This window comes from Nicotiana tomentosiformis, chromosome 2 (genome assembly GCF_000390325.3).
Source record: "Nicotiana tomentosiformis chromosome 2, ASM39032v3, whole genome shotgun sequence".
In the NCBI taxonomy this organism is placed as follows: Eukaryota; Viridiplantae; Streptophyta; class Magnoliopsida; order Solanales; family Solanaceae; genus Nicotiana; species Nicotiana tomentosiformis.
In genome coordinates this window covers 53274105-53292147 of record NC_090813.1, presented here as the reverse complement: position 1 = coordinate 53292147, position 18043 = coordinate 53274105, and the positions used below count along the sequence as shown (strand labels likewise).

The window sequence follows — 18043 nt, the reverse complement described above, 5'->3', positions numbered from 1 at the left end:
TACATTATTTCTTTGCTCTTGAAGTCCTTGAAACTGTTAGAGATCACTTCCCCCAATTCTTCTTTAATTAGGTTAATCACAATCAAGAAACAGAAAAGAATTACTCCAACCAAAAAAAAACTTGTACTGAAAGTCTACTTAACAATATTAATATTTTCGTTGATGCAAGCATTAATTAATATAACTGTTTTTCACATCTAATATTTCTTACATTTCTTGAAATTATTATTTGATAAATGATAGTAGTACTATCTAAGCAGAAATAAGGAGGAAAAAAAAGAAGAAGCAACGGCAGCAGTCTTTGGTGTATTAGGTTCAACCATTTGAAGTTGAAGATATGAATTGGAGAAGTCGTTATTTTGAAAATTTCCAATTTGGGAGTACCAAATTGTAGTACAAGAGACAGCAACGGCAAGCAGGTCAAACATGACATCAGAACATAACTTAAAAGCCAGGACTTATGGTAGTTGCATTCTTCAATTAAAAAAGAAGAAGAAGAGATATAAGGTAAATCTAAGTAAGTTTAGGTTTAATGTACTGACAATTTATTATATTTTCATATTATCATGTTAAGCTTCTAAATATAACATGTAAGTATTTATAACAAATGTGATCTAATAACACAGAAAATGGAGTAGATAACTTTGCCTACAGTTGATTAGATTACACTTGATAAAGCATAGTATATTTTTTTACAAAATCAGTATATATAACTTAAACCTAATCATGAATTAAGTCAATTGGATATCAAATCATCCGGTTCATTAATGATCGGATATCTTGTTATTATAATAAAAAATAGCTAACTACAGTTCCGTAATTATGTCCTCACATTTAAGAAGGTGATGTAATCTCTCATTATCTTGTTCATTTATAAAATATTTATTAAAATGACAACGAAATAGTCAATAGGAGTAATAATTTGCAAAGGAGTGAACTAATCCCCTAACCTTAATTATGAAAGTTGAAGTAACCTTAATTATGAAAGTTGAAGTTTATTGATCTCACATGATTTTTTAATTAATCACTCAATTTGATTGGAAGATGCAACATACACCTTGAACAATAATATTATTCAAAAAAAATTGAGTAGCACAAGAGTACAATGTATCATTACAGTAATTTTTGAAACAATCAATGTTGTAATGTTGAATTGTTAGATCAATGTATGCTATATGAATGGTAATGATGCATTTGATAGGTTAATTTCTACTTTAACAATATAATCATTTTAAGATAAACAACAATAATGATTTTTGTTTAATCCCAAATAAATTAGAGAAGAAAAGAAGGAAAAACACAAAGAATGGATGGGAAAGTTCCTATTGTAAGTAACTTAGATTAGTCAAAGGTTTTCGACGCCTGCCGTGTCTGCCATGCCCAAATGAACAAGCCACAGTAGTGCGATATAAAAAGTATTCTAATTATGACTTGTTTGATATTCCCAAATTACCCTTGTTTTAGAGAATTAAACATTAAAACGTGAAGGATATGGGATCCAAATAATACCAAGAGAAAGTCATTTTGAGTTTTTGACCATGGTCACGTGGATAATTTATAAACCTTTTGCATCAATTAAACAGATTATTATATTCAATGGGGAGAAAATACATTTGACTAAGATAATCACATTTCATATTACATCAATCCATCTATCTCTTCCAATTTAAATCGAAATAACCCCCCCTCCCCCCAAATACAAATGCAAAATCTAATATTGCAAATTTGTAAATTAACATCTATTATCGTCCTTAGAAAGTGCAACTATAATATTTCAAATATAAAATAAAAAGTGAAAAATAACATATTTAGCGTAATTTCACAACGGACATTTTATTTTATGAAGATAAAGAGACTTTTTTTTATAGACATTCGATTCAATAAAAACATAATTATTAACAATTATAAAAAAGAAAAAAAAATCTTTCATAAGAAAAACCCGACTACTTTATCCTAAAAGAAAAAGGGAAAGAAACAAAAAAGGAAAGTGCTAATTCCTACAAAAACCTTCTAGTATATTAAACGGAAAAGTCAAAACCTTGAATATTTGTTCAAAATTCAAGAATAAAATTCATAAAATTGTCCTTATTGGTACCATTTCAAATCATTGACCAATTAATCACTCCTCATTACTTCTAAACCTTTCTTTGGTCCCCTATAATTACCCAACAAAGAAAACAACCAATCCCAGGTCCCACACATAAAAGAACTCTGCAGTACATCTACCCAAAAAAGATCCAGTACAGATTTATACAAGGGCATTAAGGTCATTTCATAATATGTCTCCTCCCCTTTGTTTACTTACAAATTCGCTGTCGTTCCCACTTTTCCTCTCCACCCACAGATTTTTCCTTTTTTCTTCCGTCTCCTCTTTCTATAATAGTAATATGCTAAAAAAACAAATCTTTACATACAAACCCATATCTCTATTTCTCCGGCTAACCTATACATAAACATATATATCGCCGGAGAAACTATAACAGAGGGATATCAAAATTTGACTTTTATCATAAGGAGGAGCTAAATCAATAATCATATGGCACCGAGCATGAGGGACGTCCAGTTAACGGAGGTTGCCGGAGATGGTGCCGGAGAGGAAGTGAGGCTGTTGGATTCATATGACGAAGAAGAAGAGAAATTGGGTGAGAATTTGAGGAGAATTCAAGTTAGAGTAACGGGGATGACATGTGCAGCTTGTTCTAACTCAGTGGAAGGAGCTTTGATGAGCATAAATGGTGTTGTTAAGGCTACTGTTGCTTTGCTTCAGAATAAGGCTGACGTCATCTTCGATCCTAGCTTGGTCAAGGTTAGAGAGTTTCTTACATTTTTGTTTGAACTTCTTGTTTTAAACTTTACTTGTGTTTTTTATATTGGTTTTAGTGTTAGTTCTGAGTTATAGTTTTGATCTTTTTTGAGATTTTGAGCTTTTTGGTTAAATGGGTTAGCTTTTATTTCTTGAAATATTTAGTTGTGGTTTGTATATGATCGTGGGGTTTTGTTGATTTTGGTAGTTTTGCTAAATCTTGGTTATTTTTTAGCTGTTTGGAGTAAAGAATTGGCACTAACTGCTTGATATTTGTCTACTTTCGTTTGGGTGTTGGGAATTTTAGTTGTATTATGGTGATGTTGGATTATTGGTCTGCTTGGCATTCTGAAGAACTTCATATCCCTATTCTCTGATATCCTGGTTATAACGATGATGTCTTTTACCTTTTCTAGTTCCTTCTGTTTTCTTGGCTTGGATATTTCTGCACATAATTATTCTACCTAACTCTGTTGTAAAGCTTGTTTTGCTGGATGATGTTCAGCTATGTTTCATGAACTCGAGTCGGAGTCCTAAACGAGACTTCGAAATCAAAATGGATATGTCCAACTTTTGGGGAGATGTGCACCAAGACCAATAAAAGTTTGATAATTACTGAAGTTCTTACTCCATTAGATTCCCATGTGCAAAAATTGTATGAGGAAATTCTGCTAGTTGAGAACATAAAGTGCCAAATCATGACTAATAGGATCGCATGCGTACTTCCATCCCCTACTGGAAAAGGAGAAAGGGTTTGATGTCACGAATTCTCTCTCTTTTAGAACTGACTGTTAGCTATCCTGTGCAATATGAAGCTGTGCATTGGCTGTGTACTAGTAATACATGCAAGATTCAGGACTGAGCTTTCGAGATTTCTAACCGGAGGTAAAACGCATGTAACATTCATTTTAACCAAAACAAAGCACAATAAACATTTCAAATGTTTTGATCCTCTAACTGGGCATAATATTCCATACAATAGCTCGATTACGAGTTCCAAGCATGACTTTCTACAACAGAAAAGAAGCTCTTGAAGTCTTTTACCCAATACTTAAATGCATCACTTTTTTATTAAGGTGAATGACCAAGTTTTTTTTTATATCAGTAGGCAGCCAAGATGATAAAAATAATGGTATCACCAAACTGCCATAGACCAATCATACATATTATTGGTCAGTCCAGCTATGGCATATTGACTGGAGATCACATGCCTCTACCGTGAACAAAGTGTTCCAAATGAGCAACGCATACACACTAACCTCCCTACGCCCCACTATGTGGGATTACATTGGGTATGTTGTTGTTATTTGCATAGAAGTATAATTTCGTATGATGCTGTTGTTTGACCTACCTATACCATTCACTATCGTGTTAGTGGATATCAAACCTTTATCGAACCTGAGTAATAAGAGTAACCTATTTAAGAGTGAAAGAAATGACACTCTTCCCCAGTGATTACAGTTCTCCTAGCTCTCTGACTGATGTTTAACTTGTACAGACTATATACCCTTAACCTATGTGGAACCATTGTGCGGAATGTCACACAGTTTTTGTGGTTGATGGATGACGTGGTTGTAGTAGGGGAGTCTCGGAGCAACGGTAAAGTTCTCTGTGTGACTTATAGGTCACGGTTTTGAGCCGTGGAAGCAGCCAGTAATGCTTGCATTAAGTTAGGATGTCTACATCACATCCCTTGGTGCGGCCCTTCCCCGGACCCTGCATGAATGCAAGATGCTTTGTACACCGGGGATGAGGTGGTTGTGAATATTAGGTTTTAGAGATGAGATGGTGATGCAGAGTTATCACGGTGTCACCGTTACAGATTACATAGATTGTCGCTCTCCTTTTGAGCTGTTATGCCTTAGTCATATGCAATTTGATCGTTCTCTTTTGCTCTACCGAGTGTCAGTTTCATGGTCATTCTGTTAGAGTTTCTGGTGTTTGGTAAAGGATATAATGTTGCACTAGATCAACTCATTTATGGAATCAAGTGAAATAGAGAGGAAGTAAGATAGTTAAGAAATGATGAACATGCTCTAACCCAAAAAGGAAAGACTTGAGTTACTGATGTTGGCTGGTTCTTGCTGATATCGTGTAGTGCTTGATAGTTGCGTTAGTGTTGTCAAATCTAGTGTAATGTTCTTAATGTTGCATGTTAACAGCTTGACGCAAACATGACAATGAACTTTAAATGTCCCCATTCGTTTTTCAGGATGATGAGATTACAAATGCTATAGAAGATGCTGGGTTTGAGGCAGAGCTTCTTTCAGAACCTACTGCATCTCGTACAAACCCACATGGAACTGTAGTAGGGCAGTTCATAATAGGTGGTATGACATGTGCAGCTTGTGTAAATTCTGTTGAAGGTATCCTAAAACAGCTCCCAGGTGTACGAAAGGCCGTAGTTGCTTTGGCTACATCGCTAGGAGAGGTTGGATATGATCCGTCCATAATCAGTAAGGATGATATAGCGAATGCAATTGAAGATGCTGGTTTTGAATCTTCCTTTGTGCAGAGCAGCGAGCAGGATAAAATTGTACTTGGGGTGGTTGGTATTTCTGGTGAGATGGATGCACAGTTGTTAGAAGGCATTCTTTCAAAGTTGCATGGAGTTAAACACTTTTTATTTGATCGGGTATCAAGTGAGCTTGAAGTTGTCTTTGATCCCGAAGTTCTTGGCTCAAGATCTGTAGTTGATGGCGTTGAAGGAGGAAGCAGTGGCAAGTTTAAGTTACTTGTCAAGAACCCGTATACAAGAATGGCTTCCAGAGATTTAGAAGAATCCTCGAAGATGTTTCGGCTTTTTACAGCAAGCTTATCTCTAAGTGTAAGTTACTCTTTTGCTATTTGTTTGTTGTACTGCTATCCTCTCTTCTTGTTTTAACCTTTTGTTTTAGCTGCCTAACCACCCCGCTTCAAGTTTGAGGGGTTAGAAGGACATGGTTCTGTGTGATGTCTGGAAGCTTCCTAACTTCCCATGCTTGGTTTCCATTAATTTAATGGAGCTTGGGAACTGATATCTTTGAAGATGCAAAGATTTTCTCCTCCTTTTTGTCCTTTTACTTTTTAGATTCATATATATATATCTATTGGCTAACTCATACAACTTATGCCAGGTTCCTGTGATTCTAATGCGTGTCGTCTGCCCTCAAATACCTCTGCTCTATGCTTTACTGATTTGGCAGTGTGGTCCCTTTCAAATGGGTGATTGGTTAAAGTGGGCTTTAGTGACTGTTGTCCAATTTGGTATTGGTAAACGTTTTTATGTTGCGGCTGGAAGAGCACTTCGAAATGGTTCCACAAACATGGATGTCTTGGTTGCGTTGGGAACTACAGCTTCCTATGTTTACTCTGTATGTGCACTACTTTATGGTGCAATTTCTGGGTTCTGGTCTCCAACTTACTTTGAAACAAGTGCCATGTTAATCACATTTGTACTTCTAGGAAAGTACTTGGAAACTCTTGCTAAAGGAAAGACATCGGGTGCTATCAAAAAACTTGTAGAACTTGCCCCCGCTACAGCTATACTGCTTGTCAAAGACAAAGGTAAGAACATTTAGAATTTCTGTCTAATGCTCGACACATTACCACGTATAGTTTCCAAAATGCAAAAGGGGCCTATCACTGAGGTTATGTTTACTCTGTATTCCAGGTGGAAAAGTTGTAGGAGAAAGAGAAATAGATGCTTTATTGATTCAGGCTGGCGATATATTAAAAGTACTTCCTGGTACAAAGGTTCCTGTGGATGGTGTCGTTGTATGGGGTTCAAGCCATGTGAATGAGAGTATGGTCACTGGAGAATCTGCTCCTGTTTTGAAAGAGATTAATTCAGTGGTTATTGGAGGTACAATCAATTTACATGGTTCTCTTCACATACAGGCCACAAAAGTAGGGTCAAACACAGTTCTGAGTCAGATCATATCTCTGGTTGAGACAGCACAGATGTCAAAGGCTCCCATTCAGAAGTTCGCCGACTATGTGAGTATTATGTGTGTCATCTTGCTGAAGAGTATTGTGAATTCTGTGCAAATCGATTATTTCCTGTTGTTAATTTTACAGTATTTGCTTTGCTCAAAGAAGCATTGATTAAATGGAAGTTCAAGATCTTGCATTTCCTCCTCTAAAGTACTAATTGCCTATCTTTCTTTGCATTAATAAGTTTAATCTCTATCCTCATTTATTCGATCGGCCTTTATCTCCGACTGTTGGACACCATTTTACTGTATGTTGTTCCCTCCTTTGGCTACAAAGCATTCACACTGCTGATATATTTGATGCTGTGCTATATTGTTCAATGCCAATGGCTGAAAATATCTAGGAAAGTGCTTTGTGGAAATCCAATTAGACACTGAATTTGCTATGATGTGGATCGGTTTAGCGGAAAATGAATATACATTTTTAATGTGATAGTGCTTTCGTAATTGATGAGTCTCTTTGTTTGTTTTATTCTTGCCTTTGAATTGGAGTTTCTTAGTGCTCATATAATGTTTGACGTTTGAGCTGACTGGATTTTCTCATCGTTAGTACTCTTTTGACTTACAGATTGCAAGCATTTTTGTTCCTGTGGTTATTACTATGTCCTTATTGACATTCTTTGGATGGTGAGTTTGTCAGTTTTTTCATAATTTCCTCGTTCCAAATAATTTCTGTCACTGTAACTAGGAATGTTGTGCTGATGTTTTTGTAATTTTATCCATTGAACCAGGTATGTTGCTGGAGTTCTTGGAGGCTATCCAGAAGAATGGCTGCCAGAAAATGGCAATTATTTTGTATTTTCTTTGATGTTTGCGATATCAGTTGTGGTTATTGCATGTCCTTGTGCACTTGGTTTGGCCACCCCCACTGCTGTTATGGTTGCGACAGGGGTTGGTGCCAACAATGGTGTGCTGATAAAGGGTGGAGATGCATTGGAGATGGCGCAGAAGATTAGATATGTGATATTTGATAAGACAGGCACTTTGACCCAGGGAAAAGCTAAAGTCACAACAGCCAAAGTTTTCACTGAGATGGATCGTGGAGAATTCCTAACTTTGGTAGCTTCCGCAGAGGTACACGTTCTTTTTTGATAAGATAGTAATAATTATATTTATATGGTGAGTAACTCTGAGGCCAACAAAAAAAGAAGGTACACAGTCATCTATACTAACAAAAACATCGTGGGTGCACCAAGAGTTTACTAGAATCAGAAGACCTTCATCTGTTCAAAAGTATTTTCTACGTTCTACTCTTCTAGCAGGGATCACATAGAAATCCATTTGCTACAATCTTCTGATGCTATTCATATGCGGCTCTCTTGAGGAGAAAGAAGTGGTTAAGAAAGTAAAATGCTGGTACCTGATAATATATGAAAGCAACCACTTTGAATTTTTCTCAAAATGAATTTTTAGGATCCTCTATTTATTACTAGAGCAGTCATTTGTTGTTCAATGTTGCCTTCAATTCAAAAATCATACTCCCTCCCCTTTAACAAGAATGAAAGGGGTTCGTTGACATAATTAGAAACTAGCCAAAAAGTACTATGATAACAAGTTTTTAATAATTAATAATATAGAAATATATGAAAAAGTTGTGGTCAACGAAAAAGTTGTTCGACTCCAGAAATAGTAAGTCGTATAAAGTGGACTGGATGGAGTAGTTCTTTTAAACCAAATGTTCTAAAGTTGCAAAAACTACTGCAATTTTTTCCTTCTAGCTACATGTCATCTAAGGGATATACTTATGATGCAGGCAAGCAGTGAACACCCGTTGGCTAAAGCCATAATGGAATACGCTCGTCATTTTCATTTCTTTGATGAACCATCTGATACCGATCAGAGTTACAGTGAACAGGCCAAGTTTTCTGGATGGCTTCAAGATGTATCAGATTTCTCTGTTTTGCCTGGAAAAGGTATACAGTGCTCCGTCGATGGGAAATGGGTTTTGGTGAGTTTTCAACATCATGACATTCACAATTTTTAGAGAGCTTATTAATTTCTTAGTCTCCAATCAGGATAAAGTCTTAATTTCTTGTCTTTATGTCAACAAACAGATTGGTAACCGCAAGCTGCTTACTGAAAATGGGATAGCTATACCTTCCAACGTAGAGAATTTTGTTGTTGAGTTGGAAGAAAGTGCAAAGACAGGCATTCTTGTCGCTCGAGATAATGTTGTAATTGGTGCTCTGGGGATAGCTGACCCACTAAAGAGAGAAGCAGCTGTTGTTGTAGAGGGCCTTATAAAAATGGGCGTCCAACCAATCATGGTTACTGGTGATAATTGGAGAACAGCTCGTGCAGTTGCTAAGGAGGTTTGTAGCTTCATCTTTGTTATCGTGATTTTCTTCTACACTGTAATATGAGTTTACAAACTGGGTAGGGATAAATTGGTAACCTAACTTAATTCACAGAAGTTAATTTAGGGTTGCTTTCATCCTTTCCTGTCCCATATTTGACTAGCATCTAAGTTACCTTTTACCCACCCCTGCAACCAGCCTGAAAATAAGCTTCACCTCTTGAAAAATGAAATAAGAGGGGCTCAAGTCTTTGTTCTAGCTTGAAAATAAGATGAAGTTGCTTAAACCGGGGATGGATGGACGTAGTACTGTTAAATTGTCTTTGCAGTTCTCTGAGAAGTATTAGATTGGCCACAAATTCTGGGCTAAATATATGACCCCTTGGATGCCATTTCAAATTGCAGGTTGGTATCCAGGATGTTAGAGCAGAAGTGTTGCCAGCAGGAAAAGCCGAGGTCATCCGTTCATTTCAAAAGGGAGGCAGTGTAGTTGCTATGGTAGGTGATGGGATCAACGACTCACCCGCATTAGCTGCTGCAGATGTTGGTATGGCAATTGGAGCGGGAACTGATATTGCGATAGAAGCTGCTGAGTACGTGTTAATGAGGAGCAACTTGGAGGATGTCATCACTGCCATAGACCTCTCAAGGAAGACATTTGCACGGATTAGGTGGAATTATATCTTTGCCATGGCGTACAATGTGATCGCAATTCCAGTGGCTGCAGGGGCTCTTTTTCCTTTGTTAAGACTGGAGTTGCCACCTTGGGTAGCTGGTGCATGCATGGCAATGTCATCTGTAAGTGTTGTGTGTTCTTCTCTGTATCTAAAGAGATACAAGAAACCCAGACTTACCACTATATTGGAAATAACTATAGAGTAGGAATGAGGTCAATTAATGAAGAGCCAAAAAGAAAAAAAGGACAAAAAAAAGTAGGAATTAGGATCAATTCTGATTTTTGTGTATTCCTTAACCTTCTCTTTTTTTCTTTCCTTTTTCTCTTTGATTCACACCGTATGTGAATTACCCACCCTCTCAATGTAAATGCTCTCAGTTTGTATGTTTTCCTCTGTTCTTTTATGAGTTTAACTATGCTCCAAGTTTGTAAGTTTTCCTCTATTCTTTTATGATTTATATGTAAGAGAATTTTTCACACTACAAGGTCATCTAAAGATATAGATATTATACTAAAACAATTAACCTACTACAAGTTAAAGTTACGAGTAGTGTAAAAAGCTTTTATATTGTTAGTGCATATAATTCAATCATTATATATAATGAACACAGTGAAGATGAAAGATCCATCATGCCTCGTACTCGCCTTAGACTACCCTTCCCTTTTACTAGTATGCCTTAGTCTTGTCTCACGACATTTCGGAGATTGCTGCTTGTATAAAAGATAAATAGACAATGCATAACCTTATTGCACTGAAGTGAATGATTGTACTACAACTATCATATGGACCACTCTTGTATTGATCGACTGTATAACCTTGCAAAATATGTTTCATCTCTCGCATCTCGGTCCAATAAGGCACTTCTCTAACGATGGAGTTGCTTTAAAGTAGAGAGATGATAAAACAAGGCACTAAGGCAGGTGCTAGTGCGACAACTAGTAGAGTATATCGAAATCTATTAGGAGTATTTTATTAAGAAAAACCTAAAAAGGTTTGATTCAATCGGTTTTCAAAGCATCATTGACACTCCTAGTGTGTACTCAGGTATGACTAATATTATTCATTAGAGTCAAATCTTGAATTTAAAAGTAACGAATGCACCATTTAATATATAGTATATTTTTTTATTTTTTTAAATGTTCTAAATATGCACACATACATAGAGATAGATAGATATTGGTATACACACATTATATATACATATATATAAACATACACACACACACACACACATATATATATATATATATATATATATATATATATATATATATATATATATATATATATATATATAGGGCATCTTCAGAACTTACATAAATGATCAATTTTAGTCATGTTAAGTAGATAATTATGTATTGTAGTTAAAGGTATCTAATGTGATGGTATCTTACCGAACACTTCTTTGTAGAATGTGTTTTTTTGTATATGTTTCCTTATAATACTTTGGTTATTCTGCCATAACCAGAACTCTTGTCGATATTGATATCTCTCTTGAAAGTGCAACATATAGTTATTCGCGTAAGAAAATATATTGTGGTAAATATAGTCCAATATTTAGGATGTTTATCCTTATTTTTATTTATTATAACTACAAAACATAAACATACTGAAAATTATTTTCACACAAAATTAGAAGGATATTCTTTAGTTTCGGAAGACGAAAGTTGAATTCGGGGTTAAACATATACTTAGAAACACATTGATCAGTATCATAAGTTCTGCATATATGACGTTATTGTCGAAACTTCTATATACCGTATGTGTACTATTACATAAGTTATTCAACAGATCTAAGTTTCCAGTAGCATGACAAACATATTTTTCTTCAAAATCAACCTATATGCAATGGAAGATCAATTTTAACTTAGTCTATTATATATATATGGAGAAATAATGAACTTGACAACAAACATGTAGGGCAAAAGGCTATTTGGTATTAAAGTATTTAAGTATTTTCTTGGTAGTAATTGTTGGTATTATCTTGTGCTGAGTCAAAACTGAAAAATATTTTATTTTTACCATAAAACTTAGCAATCAACCTTTTATTTAGTTGATCAACAAATTAATTTTTGCTAGCTAAGATAGCTCTTTAACTTTAATTATGCAATTCTCATAAATTATGTTTTAATCTAATGATGAAAATATTCTCCTTATTAAATGCACTACTATTACGATTGAGATTGATAACCAAGTGTTCTAGAAAGAACCAAATCATATTTTATTGGATGCTCTTCTTCGTTTCTGACACGAAGCAAGAAGTCAGTGAATGTTGGATTTGTTCTTACTTTTATATTTCTAGAGCAAAAAATAAGTTATTACAGCTATGTTCTTTCCTTATGAGTTCTTCTGTTTAATATTTTAGGGCTATTTTTGGTCTATCAATATTATATTCGTGCTTTTATAATAATATAGGCTCTCCTATTTCTACATGAATTTGGACAATATAATATGTTTTCAAATTAAATTAGTAATAGAAATATTTTAAAAAGTATATATCATAAAAGTTATAGGATTACATGGCTAAAAATATGTCCATATCCCGAAAGTAATTATACTAATAAAAAAATCTAACATGTTCCTAAAGGTATTAGGTTTACATGATAATATGTAGTATTATATATCTATACCCGAACATAATTATACTAATGAGATTTTTAAAGGTAATCATGTAGTATTTCTAACGTGTAGTATTATGTCCTAAAACTAATAGGATTATAAGGCTAATGTCTAGAATTGCGGTTATGTCCTTTTTATTGTGAGTTATTATGCTTTAGATGATTGTTGTATTATTATATATAAAATTCTCTCATTAATTAAATTTTATTGTTCATTCATATAAATAAACATTTAAACCATCATGTGCCATTATAAATGTGGGAACCCCAAAAATTAAAAATTAAATTACTGAAATAATCTTCTAAATAATTGAATTGTACCTTATTTAATTATTTAATAATATTTAAATAAAAGAAAGTGACTTTTGGACATTTACGAAACGTCTTGTTAAGGAGACTCTTGGACTTTTCATAAGCGGAGTGTGCTGACATTGCGTAGTGTAAATTTTATTCTGTATATATGAATTACAGTAGCAACAAACATTGAAATTTTTTTTTAAATAAAAAGAATAAAATCTAATTCCTAAAGGTAATCATATATGATTCCTAACGTTCAATATTATGTCCTAAAACTAATAGGATTACAATGCTAATGTCTAGAATTTCGATTATATCCTTTTATTGTGAGTTATTATGCTTAATATTAAAAGGTTATTTTTGTAATCCAACATTTTATTCATGCTTTTATAATAATAATAATATATATATATATATATATATATATATATATATATATATATATATATATATATATATATATATATATATATATATATCCACATTTCTAGATTATATCCTCTCCAATTGTGAAGGTAATTTAAAATATCATTTTAAAACAGATCTTCTTACCAATTTCGACGTACGAAATTTGGATGCCGAGCTGTTAAAATTTAATTTCATTCCATCGGCATTCGTATGATAAAATCTAGAAAAATCTAGTGAGAAAGTAGAACCAAATTTCGAGCATTATATATAAGATGCATGTGTCCGCTCAATAATATACTCAATTGTAAGCTTTTCTAGATGATCGTATATGAAGTTATGGTTCTCTGCTTTTCTCTCTTGATTCTTTGATTTAATAATGTAAGTGAATTTCTCTCGCTTTTTATTTTATTTTCTCTGTTGTAGGGCTAAGACCCCGTTTGATTTCATATAAAAGAGGTTTTAATCTGATTCATTCAAATATTAGCCCATTAAATATATTTATTTTTCTTTTCTATAAATACTCTATCTACTATTCCTAAGCTAAATTACCATCGGCAACCACCACCACCGCCATCAACAATTATCTCTGTCTCTAACATTCATTGCACAAACACTATCGCTAGTTGTCCACGACCACTACCAATCACCTTCTCACAACTTTACAATTGATTATCACCACTCCAAATGCCTTCGTTGCTGGATTTTAAAGTGTGCTTCATTAATAGCAAATAATAGTTTATAACTAGCCATCTAAATTGATTTTTAAATTTTTATAGATATAATATATAATTATTATTTTATTTTAATTTTGTATTTATTAATGTATTAATAAGCTAAATTGTATATATATTCATATTGGAAAATAAACAATTTGAATTATGTAGAGGTAATACCTTAATAATCATATATGTATTAAACCTCAGATATTTTAATTTCAAAAAATGGACTTTGCACTCGCTTATCTAAAAGATTCTAATATGTTTTTATATGCCTGAATTAGGTTCCGAAGTTGTGATAATTCTGGAAGTCAGTATGAGAAGACTTCACAAGTTCTTGGCTATTCTGCCTATCAGATCTATAACGTTATGTTGCACGAAGCCTCTGTCATCTGCAGGTAGTAGTTATATATATTTTTTAAACATGAATTTTTTAACACAATCAAACATATCTTTTCATAAAAAATTATTTGCAGAAAATTGTGTATTTAATAGACGAAAGTTTCAAATCTTTGGTTTAGCAAAGAAATGAAACCGTATATCATATGACTTTTTGTCGGATTCAAAAGTTTAAGTTGTTAAAGATATGCTAGGTTTATTTGCAAATTTTGTTTCTCAACAAATATTTCTATTAGAAATCAGAGACACTTTTGATTTGCACATACATGAAAAAATTGTGGAAATAGACCTTCGTGACACCATAATTTTGGATCCTTGAGTTGTTAACGTAAATATGAACTTCTTTTTATATGAAATAGCCAAATTTCTTATTTAAATAAATGCAGGCTAACTATGCACACCCGAAAATGGCAAGGCAGTTGCGTCAATCATCTTCTCATTCAAGTATATCTCATCCTTAATTTATTTTCAGTAATTTAACCATTTTTTATTTGAATTTTGAGTTATCAGTAGATTTGTATATGTAATGGTTTATAACGTGTAAGTAAGATGTTTCTAATTTATTTCTTAAAGAAAATATGTTTCTAATTTTTTATTTTTATGGAATGAATGCAGAGAGAAGTTGTTGAGCAAGAATATAAACAACGGAGGAGAGATTATCCAAAGATTCCACATATCGGGTGGCATTCCTCATTTTGAATTATAAAATCTTTTGGAAAAATAATTCCAAAGATTAAAAGTAACTTTTTTATTTTATATTTTTTGATTTGATTTGATTTGATTTTTATTTATTAGATGATCTTGATTGATACCTTCGTTCTAATATTCTTTTTCTTTTTATAGGTCCATGTTGGAGTTATTGTTACGTGAACTTGCTCTTAAGGTTGCTAAGTATTTCTTTATTGCATATAGAAGCGGTTCAGACATATTTTCTCACTTATTCTTTTGTTAGATATATTGTTACATGGATTTTATTTTATTTCTTAATCAATTTATTCTATAACTCTAAATTTGTATAAAAAATTTTGGGGAAAAAAGGGAATAACTACCAAAATGTTCCATATAATATAAAATAATTTTTCTATAAATTTGAATAACGTGTTTTTTCTTTCTGGAATAGCTTTGTCAAAAAACCAATATCAGTTAAACTGAAATGTGGACCTTAATTTAGTGATTACTTATTATTCCTAATTAATTTCAGCAATCCAAATATAGATTCTGTATGTATCCTTATTTTCATATTTTCAGATTAGCATATTACAAGAATAAGTTCTGTTGATTCGATTAAATATGCTTACTATAAGTTTTTTTTGGTGATATGGTAAATTGCTTGACATTACTAATTCTTTTTCTATTTTGTGACCTTCAACATATTATACAGGATTTGTTTGGAACTAAAATGTCGAATGGAGAAGCATTTTCACAAGAAAGCACTAACAACAATAATCAAAACATGCTTGATTCAACCTTTGCTGATTTTAGTTCCTTTCTGGTGCCCATAGATCAAAATTAGTAACTAGAGCATTTTGATCTATGGGCAACAAAAAGGAACTAAAATCAGCAAAGGTTGAATCAAGCATGCTTTGATTATTGTTGTTGGTGCTTTCTTGTGAAAATGCTTCTCCATTCGACATTTTAATTCCAAACAAATCCTGTATAATATGTTGAAGGTCACAAAATAGAAAAAGAATTAAAAATGTCAAGCAATTTATCATGTCACCAAAAAAAAGCCTATAGTAAGCATATTTAATCGAATTAACAGAACTTGTTCTTGTAATATGCTAATCTGAAAATATGACAATAAGGATACATACAAAATCTATATTTGGATTGCTGAAATTAATTAGGAATATAAAGTAATCACTAAATTAAGGTCCACATTTCAGTTTAATTCCTATTGCTTTTTTGACAAAGCTATTCCAAAAAGAAAAAACACATTATTCAAATTTATAGAAAAACTGTTTTATATTATATGGAACGTTTTGGTAGTTATTCGCTTTTTTCCCCAAAAATTTTATACAAATTTGGAGTTATAGAATAAATTGATTAAGAAATTAAATAAAATCCATGTAACGATATATCTAACAAAAGAATAAGTGAGAAAATATGTCTAAACTGCTTCTATATGCAATAAAGAAATACTTAGCAACCTTAAGAGCAAGTTCACGTAACAATAACTCCAACATGGACCTATAAAAAGAAAAGGACTATTAGAACGAAGGTATCAATCAAGATCATCTAATAAGTAAAAATAAAATAAAATCAAAATCAGAAAATATAAAATAAAAAAGTTACTTTTAATCTTTGGAATTATTTTTCCAAAAGATTTTATAATGCAAAATGAGGAATGCCACCTAATATGTGAAATCTTTGGATAATCTCTCCTCCGCTGTTTATATTCTTGCTCAACAACTTCTCTCTGCATTCTGTATTAGTAAAAATAAATATTACACGTGTAATTAAATGTGTGGCTGATATGGCAAGGCACGTAGATCACTAAAAAATGACAACTGGAGAGATGCATTAAAAGAGACACGAGTCATAATAGATACGAGCAAATCACCCACTAGAAGAAAGGATATGGCCGCTCGAGTCTAAGTAGTTAAATGAAGAGGTACCGGCGGAATGAATCAAGACAGTAAAGAGGGAAGATTCATGAATCACCAATTAATGAGCGTGAATGATCACAAACGTTACGGAATCTTCATGAACAGTTACAATTACCAATTATAACGTCTCATTAATATCATTAATGCTCATAATGATTCGATCATAAAAGAGAAAAGACGTTGTATCTATAGACTCCTATATAAGGGAAAGTGATATCACTTGTACAAACATGTTCTGATTATTATTGGAATATAATTGCTTTCTTGTGCTTTCAATTGATTATTTTGTCATTTCTTATTCTAAATTCCTTTCTTATTTCTGAGAGAATATTGAATTTCTTGATTATCAGTAACCCGAGTACTTCTAAAAATAGGCTTTGTCTGAGAATCAAATTCTTTGGTTAAACAAATTGGTTTCGTTGTTGGGAATCTGATAATCTTCTCTTATTTTCCAAATCACTCTCTCTCAACTGAATCATGTCCAATGTCAATGACAGCAACCAACAGGTGGAAGGAACTCCAGTTCCGTCACCTCAAGGAACCCCACGCAATTCAAGAGAAGCATCACCAGAAAGATCCACCACTCAAAACAATGAACAACATGGAAATGAACAAACTGTCGAGCAGGATGCTGTGAAGCAGTTAATTGCTGAGTACGTGAATGATGCTCTTCAGGCTTTCGTGAGGGGACTACCAGCTGTGCCACCCACACCTCCACCAAACAATATTGCAGTTGTGAAAATTTTACGGTCAGGGTTGGTTAATTCTGGAAGCGGAGGAACTCCCAACGAGTCACTTGATGGGAGACCAGGTACACCTAATAATTTCGATTTAAAATTTTTAATACTAACCTTGCAGAAACAGGTGAAAGAACAAAACGACCGTATTGAGCAAATACCTGGCGTACCACCTGTGATCAAAGAAGTTGATTTCGACAAATATTCACAACAACCATGGAAACCAAGCGCAGCTCCATTGCTAATTCCCAAAAAATTCAAAATGCCTAACATCCTAAAATATGATGGAACGACTGATCCACGTGACCACGTTAGTGCATTCACCACGGGAGTAAAAGGCAATGATTTAACCAAGCAGGAGATTGAATTTATGCTGGTCAAAAAGTTTGGGGAAACAGTTACTAAAGGAGCGTTAACATTGTACTCTCTTTTACCTGAAAATTTTATTGACTCTTTTGCTGAGATTGCAGATCTATTTATAAAAGCACACTCGGTTGCACAAAAAGTTA

General features: G+C 33.2%; 1 protein-coding gene across 2 annotated transcripts; it reads left to right on the top strand.

The window, feature by feature from the left end:
* Positions 1–2328: 2328 nt before the first annotated feature.
* Positions 2329–10234, top strand: LOC104097617 (copper-transporting ATPase RAN1-like). Of its 2 annotated transcripts, XM_033656491.2 has the most exons (11): positions 2668–2806; positions 3309–3688; positions 3909–4095; positions 5016–5630; positions 5920–6349; positions 6456–6781; positions 7346–7404; positions 7509–7851; positions 8531–8725; positions 8832–9089; positions 9479–10234. In XM_033656491.2, exons 4-11 carry the CDS (start codon positions 5136–5138, stop codon positions 9953–9955), a joined length of 2583 nt encoding a protein of 860 aa, XP_033512382.1. In that variant the 5' UTR covers positions 2668–2806; positions 3309–3688; positions 3909–4095; positions 5016–5135; the 3' UTR covers positions 9956–10234. The 2 variants fall into 2 exon arrangements, with proteins under 2 accessions (XP_009602509.1, XP_033512382.1); XM_009604214.4 differs by lacking the exons at positions 3309–3688; positions 3909–4095 and having other exon boundaries at positions 2329–2806.
* Positions 10235–18043: the final 7809 nt, after the last annotated feature.